Below are 10,509 nucleotides of genomic sequence, written 5' to 3' on the forward strand. Positions count from 1 at the left end.
TGTGGTTTACTATCCCGGCTTCTACTTGGCACTTGTAATGGTCAGGGAACCTAAGTGGAAATTCTGACAATAGTCAAGTATGTCTATCTCAAATATACACATGGGAACAAGCAAAATAAGCACAGGGCAGGTCCAGGGACTTACTGAGCTGCCTGAGAAATGACAAGCTGGGGTTCAAATTCCATTTATCATCTGACCTAAAAGGCAGCCAATTGTCAAAGAAATGTCGAGTCACAGCCACATCAGAGTATCAATGGTGAATTTGGAGCTGATAGCACAGTCATAGACTTAAGTCTCATAGTTTACCAATTCTCTTGTTTAATATATATTTAACCTATGCATCGAATTTTTAATTTCAATTTTTCTTTATAACTATATATTCTATTTTGGACAATTCTCAATTATCTGCCCAATTTTTACTTTACTTTAAATTTTAATAGAGACAGGATCTTACTATGTTGCCCAGGCTGGAGTGCCGTGGCTAGACACAAGTGCCCGTAACAGCACACTACAGCCTTCAATTTCTGGCCTCAAGTAATCCTCCTGCTTCAGCCTCTCAAATAGCTAGGATTATAGGCACATGCCACAGCACCCAGCTGCCCAATTTTATACACCTTGCCATTTTACCATTTTTGTTACTCTTTTATTTCATTATACATATTAAACAGTCATTTCAAATTCTGTATCTGATAACCCTGGATCTGCCATCTCTGTAGAGCTTATTCTACAATTTGTTTCTGCTAAGTTTGTTTATAATGGCATCTTTTTTGGCAGAATAGTTTTGTTTCTTGGCTCCATCTCTGAAGTCCGGACTTCCACTTCCATCTCCCAATCAAACTGCAGGCTTGTAAGCCTCCATAGTTGAGGAAGATGGGAGTTCTGGGGATGGGTGTTCAAAGAGTACCAGCATGCAACAGAGAAAGGCACGTTGAGTTCCAGGTTGCTGCTTATGGGGTTGGTAGCAAAAGACAAGAAGGTTACAGAACTCTGTTTTGGGGCACGAGTTATGCAAGGGAACCCAGACCTATCTATACTGTTCTGGCTCTTCTAACTCCAAAATGTAACGGGAACCCTTACCCTCAGGAAGTGGACTTTAGTAGCGATGCCCTGTGAATGCTCTCCAAATAAACCTCAGTCACTGTGTTGCAGACATAAAACACAGGGGATCCTGAAGGCAAGGCCCTTTGTTGTAGAACTACAGCTGCCACCTATATCTTGCTCTTCAGGCAACTTAACACACTTAGAGTAGCAATCAGTCAATGAATTCGAAATACATAAAGTAAATGACTCAAGATGACACAGGGAAAGAAAAAATATCACTTAGTCAAAATTTATTTCAAGGCCTGAAAACATTCAGACTAATCAAAATGGTACTACTGTAACTTCTTATAACACATAACATAAAAGCTTTTGAAAAATATAGACACAACCCCTCGACAACACACTATCCGATTCTCAAAAGCAATGGCTATTTAACCAGATATAAAGGGACAATAACATATCAAAGAACTTTCACACACCTAAAGAGAGCATTCAGCAGCAAGCTAGTCAGACAACACAAACACAAATATTTTCACATTTCCCACGTTTGTTTTTAACTTTACTTCATAAAGCCACTGACGATTGAGGCTTCTTTCAAGTATAAGATTTCTAAAATTAAAAACTGTTGACATATTTTTATAAAGAAATAAAAAGCAAACACAATCCAACTGTATTTATATGAGTCCCTCTTCTCCAACAGCTTTAGATGTTTTTCTGAATACTTTTTATACAAAATAAAGTATTTTTATTAAAATCAGTTCTAATTCATTTATGCAGATTAGGGGAAAATGATTCATAATAAATTAACTTTAACATTACCTTCTATCTGCTTCTACCTCTATCCTCCCCCATCACCACCAAATCTGTTGCTACAGTGAACAATGATGCAATGTACTGTTGAACAATGATGCAATCTGTAATCTGAATTTCCCACATATTAGTTAGTAGGAGGAAAAATCCACAGTATGAAGGCTATTAAACTAAAACTTTATGCTCTTCCCTCAAGCTGTAAGTACTCTTTAGACTAGCATTAAATTACATCGTGCATATACAACTACACCCGTTTAGATTTGCCTTGGAATATAATTAATTTCAAAGCCTTAAATATTAAAAATAATTTTATAACTATTTCATAGTTTGGCTCTTAAATAGTTTTGCTGGGGGTGGGGGAAACATTTTGTGTTCTTTAAGAAATTGATACGTGTAAATGTGTTCACTTAAATCTAGAAAAAACCTAAGCATGAAGTCTGTTGTTTTGTTTTTCCTAAAAAAGGAAAAAAGAACAAAAGAAAAATGCTGAAAAACAAGAATATTTACTGTTAAAAAGAAGAAACATTATCCAGCAAAAAGGAGACATATCGATTTGAAAACACTTATTTTACTGTCTTCAACGGCAACAAAAAACAGATAGGCAGGGGAAGTCCAGAGGACTCAGAACTGAAGCAGCTCTATACAATAATGAAGGTGGTACAATGTGACTGCAAAGAAAATGACTACAACAAAATTTTATAAACATCTTCATGTTTGTAATGTATTAATGCCCAAAATACCAAAATACAAAGTCTGAGTTTCTTTCTCACAGGTTTATGATAAACTATCAACCTTCTATTTAATGCATTTCCTTTTTTTTTATTATAGAGATGGAGTCTCACTATGTTGCCCAGACTGGTCTTGAACTCATGAGCTCAAGCAATCCTCCCACCTCAGCCTCCCAAAGTGCTCGGATTGATTACAGGTGTGAGCCACTGCACTTGGCCTTAATGCATTTACTTTTATAAGCCTTCTCTGTTTAGAAGTACACATTATACAAGTACATATATGCTGGTATTTTACCATGAAAATTTTAATTTTCATCTCAAACTAGTGACTTGCCTTTTTACCCATACTTATACACATGTAATACCTTTCTAGTGGTACATTTTAATCAATATATATTCTTTAAATCTTGATTTTTAACTGAATCTTTTTCGTGCTATGACATGATGGCCTTAATTTAACAGTTGAAGCATGATATGGTAACTACGTTGTACTGTTCAAACTAATTCACAACTGTAGCAAAGTGTTTGATTTTTAGTATATAACCAAGACGAGGCTGGACAGTAATAAACACAGAAACACTAGAAAACAGTGAATGAATAAATATGATTTTTCATCAGTGGCCATTCATTATTTTGCTTTTAGAAACCTGGAAGAAATTGTCTTCTTTGACTTTCAAATGTTCTGGTAAATCTAGTTGTTTCTTAGCTTCTTCAATATCACCTTGAATTGCTGAAATAAGTGACTCTGCAGAGAGAATATACCAGGTAAAAATTATGAAAACCCGTTAACATACTCTTTACTACTCCTGTTTAGTCTCTCCTAAAAACTCACAGGCTGGCAGTATCTCTGGCACAGGGTAGATACCCAATAAATGTTCGTTCCATCACTCCTTCCAGGCCTAAGTCAATGGTACACAAAAGATACGTCCCTAGGCCAGACACAGTGGCTCACGCCTGTAATCCTAGTACTTTGGGAGGCTGAGGCGGGCAGATCACCTGAGGTGGTCAGGTGTTCAAGACCAGCCTGGCCAACATGGTGAAACCTGTCTCTACTAAAAATACAAAAATTAGCGAGGTGTGGCGGTGGGCGCCTGTAATCCCAGCTACTCAGGAGTCTGAGACAGGAGAATCACTTGCACCTGGGAGGTGGAGGCTGCAGTGAGAGGGGCCACTGCACTCCAGCCTGGGCAACAAAGAGCAAAACTCTGTCTCAAAAAAAAAAAAAAAGGTATGTCCCTAATCTTACAATTTAAGAGAAAGGCACAGGCATAAATGTACACCGCAAATATCAAATGGAGGAAAAAAGCATTCACTATTCTTTTTGGTTGGTATTTACACTTGTAAAAGAAACTTTATAACAGAGTTAAAACCATCACACTGCACTAATACATACCTGATAACATTTGTTTCAAATGTTCTCTGATTTATTATATCTCAAACTTCACGCATTTTGAAAGACTTCATTAACTTCATACTGCTGGAGAGAAGCAGCCAGCCTGCTAGGTTCGAAGCTAGGCTCCGTTATTTACTATGTGACTTTGAGAATGTTACCTCATCTCTCTGTGCCATTTCCTCATCTGACAAATAGGCAAAATAATCCCTCACAGGTGAAAGAAGATAAATTCATGTAAAGCACTTGAAACGGTGCCTGGCATATATTAAATGCTCAAATATTATCTGTCCTGCCATCATTATTACTGGTAGTAGTGGTAGAGGTACCTGTGGTAGCAGTAGTAATATTTAAGAAGATCAAAATAAGAACTTACCTAAAGAATCAAAGTTCTTTTCTGGTCTCAGGTAGCCAACAATGGCGACATTGAGGATTTCCCCATAGAAGTCTTCTTTGAAGGTATGCATGATATGTGTTTCCTATAGTCAAGACATGTCAGAAAGAGTGCTATCAGACTACAGTGTACTGAAATCTGAAATATATCTTCATATTTATGGTGAGTTAATTTAAATGAAACAATCAACACTCCTTAAACTTTTAAAGATTTAGCTTAAAATCTAAGTGCAGTTTTTCCTAAATTTTCCCAGCACTCCTGTTTGTGCCCCTATCTTATAAACATAACTGAGTGAGGTGGCAGTGTCTGGCATGATTTGCCATTACTTAAAAACAAACAAACAACAAAAAAAAAACTGACATGTATCCAAGAAGGTAAATATCTTATCAAGGTGAGAAACCAGGACACCAAAGAGGGAATGAGCAAAGTATTAAAAGACGGTACTACTAAACAACTAGTTGTAAGGTCAGGATTTGCACACCTCTGACACACAACACGTATGGAAACTTCAGAGTGTGGCAGAGCTGAGGATTGATGGGGCAGGAAAGCCATGTAGCTTCCTGATCAGGGAGTGAAGTGGCAAAAGGGTTCAGGGCACATTAAAGCAAAATGCTGCATGAGGTAGAAAGTGCCTCAGAAGCTAGTTCAGCTAAATCATCGGGGCAGTACCATGGTTAAGAGCACTGATTTACAGTCAAAAGTCTGGGTTCCCACACTTGGTTAACTGTATAACTAGCTTCCATGGGGCTCAGTTTTCTCATGTGTAATGGGCAGGAGGCGGTTTGAGTTAGAAGATACATAAAGTACACCATGGCTTTGGGGCCATAAACCAATATATCTGACGTGTGTTCTTTCTTTTCAGTAAACATTTGAATAATAAAAAAGAAACTAAGATATGTAAGACCAGTCAGGCGCAGCGGGTCACGCCTGTAATCCCAGCACTTTGGGAGGCTGAGGCAGGAGGATCGCTTGAGCCCAAAAGTTTGAGACCAGTCTGGGTAACATGCAGAAACCTCATCTCTATAAAAAAAAAATTTAAAATAGCCAGGCATGGTGGCACATGCCTGTGGTCCTTCCTAGCTACTCGGGAGGCTGTCATGGGAGGATCACTTCAACCCAGAAAGTTGAGGCTGCAGTGAGCTGAGACTGCACCATTACACTGCAGCCTGGGTGGCAGAGCAAGACCCTATCTGAAAAAACAAAACAAAACAAAACTCTGTTCTTCAACACACCATTGAGTTAAAAAAAAAAAAAAGCAACACACAATGAAAGCAATTTGTAATATAATACACAGTTCCAACAAAGGAAGTGAACCTAGATATGTTACTAAGAACTTATTTAAGGTAAGATAACACATTTTTTTTTTCTTTTTAAAGGGCAAAGGTCTGGCACAGGCACTTTATAGATGTGTGTTACTGGCAAAGGCAAGCAAAAGTTCAATTTTCTGCTGGTAAGGTACGCCTGTGTTTCAAATTCAATTTTTCCTAACACTCAAAAGGCATTCATTCCTTAACTGGCTGTATAATAACATTTTTGTTATCTGAGTAGCTAAAGACAAATTAGTCATGGGCTATTGGTCCCCTCCCCTTCTTTTCCTTCCTCATTCAATAGAATGGTATTTTGTGATCTTTCTATTGTTTTCCTTGTCTCCAAAAAATAATTTTCAAATCATTAATATTCAAAAATAACTGAAATACTCAGGAAAATGTTAAGTAGTTCTGGGTCATTACTATTGCTTATGCCAGCATTTAGCTCTATAGTTTTCCAGCAGTGACACACTTCACTTCTATTAACTCCACACAGAACAAAATGTAGCTTAACTGTAATTTGTTTTTGCCACACATTTGAGCTGACAAAAGATTCAGCCAAATCTAACAGATAAAACACTGAAGTTGTGGGGTCCTGTAAAAAGAGTAGGGCAGAAAAGTATACCCTCAGGTGGTTTAAAAAGGAAAAAGAAAAGCACCACTGTGGGACTGTATCAATAAGCGCCATCCACCATTCACGTAGTAACCTGTTTTATCTTAAGAGGGTGACCAAGTAATTGATGCATGAAGTAAACAGTGAATGAAGTGCATTAATTGTGGCAAGCTCAATTTTATGAAACAGGCTTTTAAATCATTTTTATCTTTGGTAAAGTGAGTCTTTCATAGACAGCAATTATCAAAGTCAGTATTATCATTTTGGTTTGTAACTCCACTCTTCATTTTCTACATAATTTAAAAAATAAATGCATAAAAAAAAACAATCATTAATCTTTGTTATTTGGCACCACAATGTATAAGGATGTAATCTGAGCTGGATGCAGGCAGTGGCATGCACCCATAGTTCCAGCTCTCTGGAGGCTGAAGGAGTAAGATCACTTGAGCCCACGAGTTTGAAGTTACAGTGTGCTACAACCTGGCCCGTGAACAGCCACTGCACTTCAGTCTGGGCAACACAGTGAGCCCCCATCTTAAAAAAAAAAAAAAAAAAAAAAAAAAAAGATGCAATTTGTGAGTTCTGTATGCTATTGAAATTAAGTTGGTATAAACTTTTAGAATTTCAGGATGTTAAATATAAACCCCATGGTAACCACAAAGATAGTATCTATAGAAATACACAGAAAGCAATGAGAAAGGAATTAAAATGTCACTACAAACAAAAAAGCACACTACCACAAAAGGCAGTAATAGAGGAAATGAGGGACATAAAAGTTATAAGGCATGTAAAAACAAATAGCAAAACAGTAGATGTCCCTCCTTATCAGAAATTACTTTAAATGTAAATGAGTTAAACTCTCCAATTAAAAGGCAGAGATTGCCCAAAATTCCAGTATTTGAACTATGCTGTGATTACCATTGATAAGCTATTTCTGCAACGAATACTGCAGTATATTACTCTACGTCATCATACCATTTTCAGTTACAGAGCAAAATATAATGCTTACCATAGACTTCTTCGTATTCTTGTAATATGGGTTCCATCCTATGCTCACCACCATCTTATGGACATCTCCACTTCCAACACTGGCCCAACCATAGTAAATGCCAGTGGATATATCAGCTGGAAGATTATCTACTACTTGCTCAGGAAAATTAGCTAAACAACAGAAGAAAATATTTTGAGTCTTACAAATTTTGTATTAAATGTCTGTAGCCGAGTGCAATGGCTCATGCCTGTAATTCTAGGACTTTAAGAGGCCAAGGCAGGAGACTCATGTTGAGCTCAGGGGTTTGAGACCAGCCAGGGTAACATAGCGAGATCTTGTCTCTACTAAAAAATTTAAAAATTAGCTGGGCAAGGTGGCCTGCACCTATAGTCTAAGCTACCAGAGAGGCTGAGGCAGGAGGGTCAGTTGAGCCCCACAGATGGAGGCTGCGATAAGCTATGATCGCACCACCACTGCACTCCAGCCTGAGTGGCAGAGCCAGACTCTGTCTTAAAATAATAATAATAAACAAACATCTGTAAAAATCACATGCAAGGCTAATGTAAATCATTACATTCACAAAACTCCTACAACTTTGCCTATAATTATCAATCCCATCCTTACATTTTCCGGCTCAGATTTCCCTCTCATATTTATGTGGATAGGTTATGAATAAAGTACCAGGTAAGTATATAAAGCTCTCCAAAAAAAGCCATACTCTGAGTAGTAGGCAAAAAACAAGTACCAGAGTAGATGGATTTTTTTTCAGATCTGTTCTTTCCTAACCAGGTACTGAATCACTTGAAAAGTTTCTTTTTTCTTTTTTTTTTTTTTTTTTTTTTTTTTTTTTGAGACGGTGTCTCACTCTGTCACCCAGGGCTGGAGGGCAGTGGCACGATCTCACCTCACTGCTGCCTCCCTCTCCCGGATTCAAGCGATTCTCCTGCCTCAGGTTCCAGAGTAGCTGGGATGACAGGCACGCGCCACCATGCCCGGCTAATGTTTGTATTTTTAGTAGAGACGGGTTTTTACCATGTTGGCCAGGCTGATCTCGAACTCCTGACCTCAGATGATCCGCCCGCCTCGGCCTCCCAAAGTGCTGGGATTATAGGCGTTGGCCACCAAGCCCGGCCAACGTTTCTTATTTTTGAAATACACAAGCTCAAGGCTGACTTAATAAGTCAAGACGCAGCCCTGGCATGTATTTCTAAGGATGAATTACAGTCAGGTCTCAATTATTGAAATTAAGGTAGACCGACCAAGAAGGTTAGCTGACTCTCATTCAACTACCTATGTTATCATTTGGACACCACATAATTACAAATTAAAAACAAAACCACCTAAGAGCCGGTTTGCGAGTTCAGCCGATCTGGCCCACGATTCGTCTCTAATGGACAAGACAAGCGTCATGCTTGACCAGCTGTACCTCGGCTGGCCAGAGAGGCGTGAACCACGGATCCCGCGATTCAACTCCGGCTTCCCACTCTCACCACCCCTCAACCCCGTCCCCGCGGAGCTCGGAGCCAGAAGCAGGGACCAGCTCCCTCAACCTGGCCAACGGTCCTCCGCCGCAGACAAGGGGATCCCGGAGGAGGAAGGAAGGATGTCCCCTTTGCCCGCGGTCCGGAGGCCCCATGACCCAGTCCCGAGTCCCCGGCTGCAGTCTCTCCCCGCTCCCCACGTGACCCGGCCCGGGGGACTCTGGCCGCCCTGCTCTCACCTGTGGGGATGCCCAGCTGCTTGGAGCCGCGGCCGAAGCCCCGCACCACTTGGCCCCGGCAGAAGTAAGGCAGATGCCTCATAATGCAGTCTGCTCGGGGCATGGGCTGCGGCCCGGTCTGCGCGTCCTGCGGAGCCGCCGTCGACGCGGTGCGCAGACCCCAGACCAGTCGGGGGGCAGAAGCGTGAGCTCTGCCTGCCGCGGGGGCGCGGCAGGGGCCGCACTACGCCGACCACACGCGGCGGCGGATCCCTGATGCCGCCGACCCAACAAATGCCGCCCGGCAACTCAAAAGCTGCGTCTCCGCTGGCTGGCAGCTGAGACAGCCGAAGTAAGTGCCGGGTGTGGGCGGGGTGTGGGGAGGGGGCGGCCCGACGCCCAAAGCCGGCCTCCGCGCTGCCGGCGTGCGCTCGCTTCCTCAGCCCAACTCCCCGAGCCCGCTCGGCTTCCGTAGCCCCGCCCCCACCAAGAGCCCCGCCCGCCCGCCGCTGCCGCGCCCCGCGGCGCCCAAGGTCAATATCCCGGGTTTCGTTTCACCCTCAGGCAATGGGAACTAATGTGGAAACCCGGTTTTCAACCTGCGAGCTGCGAAAGCACCATTCTCGAACAATTCTGTTTTGTTTTGTTTTTTTCTCCTTCCTCCTCTTCATAACAATCCGGAAGCCAAAGCGAGACGCTCTTTAGTTTCTTGGCAACCGCTGGATTGAACGTCAGGCATCACTCGTTCCTTTCGCCCTTTAAGTATTTATTAAAGCTCCAAAATTCAGCTCAAAGATCGCCTCTTCACAGAGGCTTTTCCTGGCCGCCCTACCGGAAGTGGTCGTCCTCCTCCGGGACCATTGACCACGTTCTGGAGTTACTAATATATTCGAATGTAAGCTCCAGGGGAGCAGTCCCTGTCTGTGACGCTGATAACCCCAGTTACCGAGATGGGCGGTGACTGTCCCCTCCAGGCTGTCTCCTTGACAACTTCACAAGCCGGATAACAGGCCGTCCCGCTACTGCAATGCAAATAGAGGCCTTCAGACCCTCGGAGCTGTAAACACGCACGCTCCTAGGAAAGTAGCTCTGGGCTCACTCACAGGAAAAGCAGGGTGCAAGGTTATTAAGAAGGTGCATCCTCTTACCTCTCAAAGACAAAGAAGTTTTTAAATTTATTTTTAAAATTTTTAATCAATGGAATCCAGAGAAGTTGGTTTTTTTCTTTTTTGGTCTATACGTTTGTATACAATTCTGTCCAGACCATGTAGTCTCTTTCTACCTTACATGTATGTATCTCTGTTAATATTTACCTGATATTAAATTTATGTTCTAGGCCAGGCGCGGTGGCTCACGCCTGTATTCCCGGTAGTTTGAGAGGCCGATGGGGGAGGATTGACTGAGCCCAGGAGATCGAGGCTGCGGTGAGCTATGATCACGCCACTGCACTCCAGCCTGGGTGACACAGTCAAAGAACTAGAGAAGAGGAAGGAAGGGAGGGAAGGGAAAGGAAAGGGGAAGGGAAAGTGAAAGGGA

General features: G+C 41.7%; 1 protein-coding gene across 2 annotated transcripts; it reads right to left on the bottom strand.

Annotated features, from left to right (window-relative positions):
* Window positions 1–1,314: 1,314 nt before the first annotated feature.
* On the bottom strand, window positions 1,315–9,962 carry RFK (riboflavin kinase). Of its 2 annotated transcripts, none has more exons than XM_050759625.1 (4): window positions 8,995–9,433; window positions 7,293–7,444; window positions 4,346–4,448; window positions 1,315–3,324 (listed from the first exon to the last, which is right to left on the bottom strand). In XM_050759625.1, exons 1-4 carry the CDS (start codon window positions 9,095–9,097, stop codon window positions 3,194–3,196), a joined length of 489 nt encoding a protein of 162 aa, XP_050615582.1. In that variant the 5' UTR covers window positions 9,098–9,433; the 3' UTR covers window positions 1,315–3,193. The 2 variants fall into 2 exon arrangements, with proteins under 2 accessions (XP_050615582.1, XP_050615583.1); XM_050759626.1 differs by lacking the exon at window positions 8,995–9,433 and adding an exon at window positions 9,573–9,962 and having other exon boundaries at window positions 2,098–3,324.
* Window positions 9,963–10,509: the final 547 nt, after the last annotated feature.

This window comes from Macaca thibetana, chromosome 15 (assembly GCF_024542745.1).
Source record: "Macaca thibetana thibetana isolate TM-01 chromosome 15, ASM2454274v1, whole genome shotgun sequence".
Lineage (NCBI taxonomy): Eukaryota > Metazoa > Chordata > Mammalia > Primates > Cercopithecidae > Macaca > Macaca thibetana.

What these genes read in the sequence shown, in the direction of transcription:
- RFK (XM_050759625.1), bottom strand. Translation starts at nt 9,097, where the DNA reads ATGCCCCGAGCAGACTGCATTATGAGGCATCTGCCTTACTTCTGCCGG. An exon ending in AGAATACGAAGAAGTCTATG is followed by an intron (nt 4,449 to 7,292) that starts GTAAGCATTATA and finishes TCTTGACTATAG; the next exon opens with GAAACACATATCATGCATAC. An exon ending in AAAGAACTTTGATTCTTTAG is followed by an intron (nt 3,325 to 4,345) that starts GTAAGTTCTTAT and finishes TTCTCTCTGCAG; the next exon opens with AGTCACTTATTTCAGCAATT.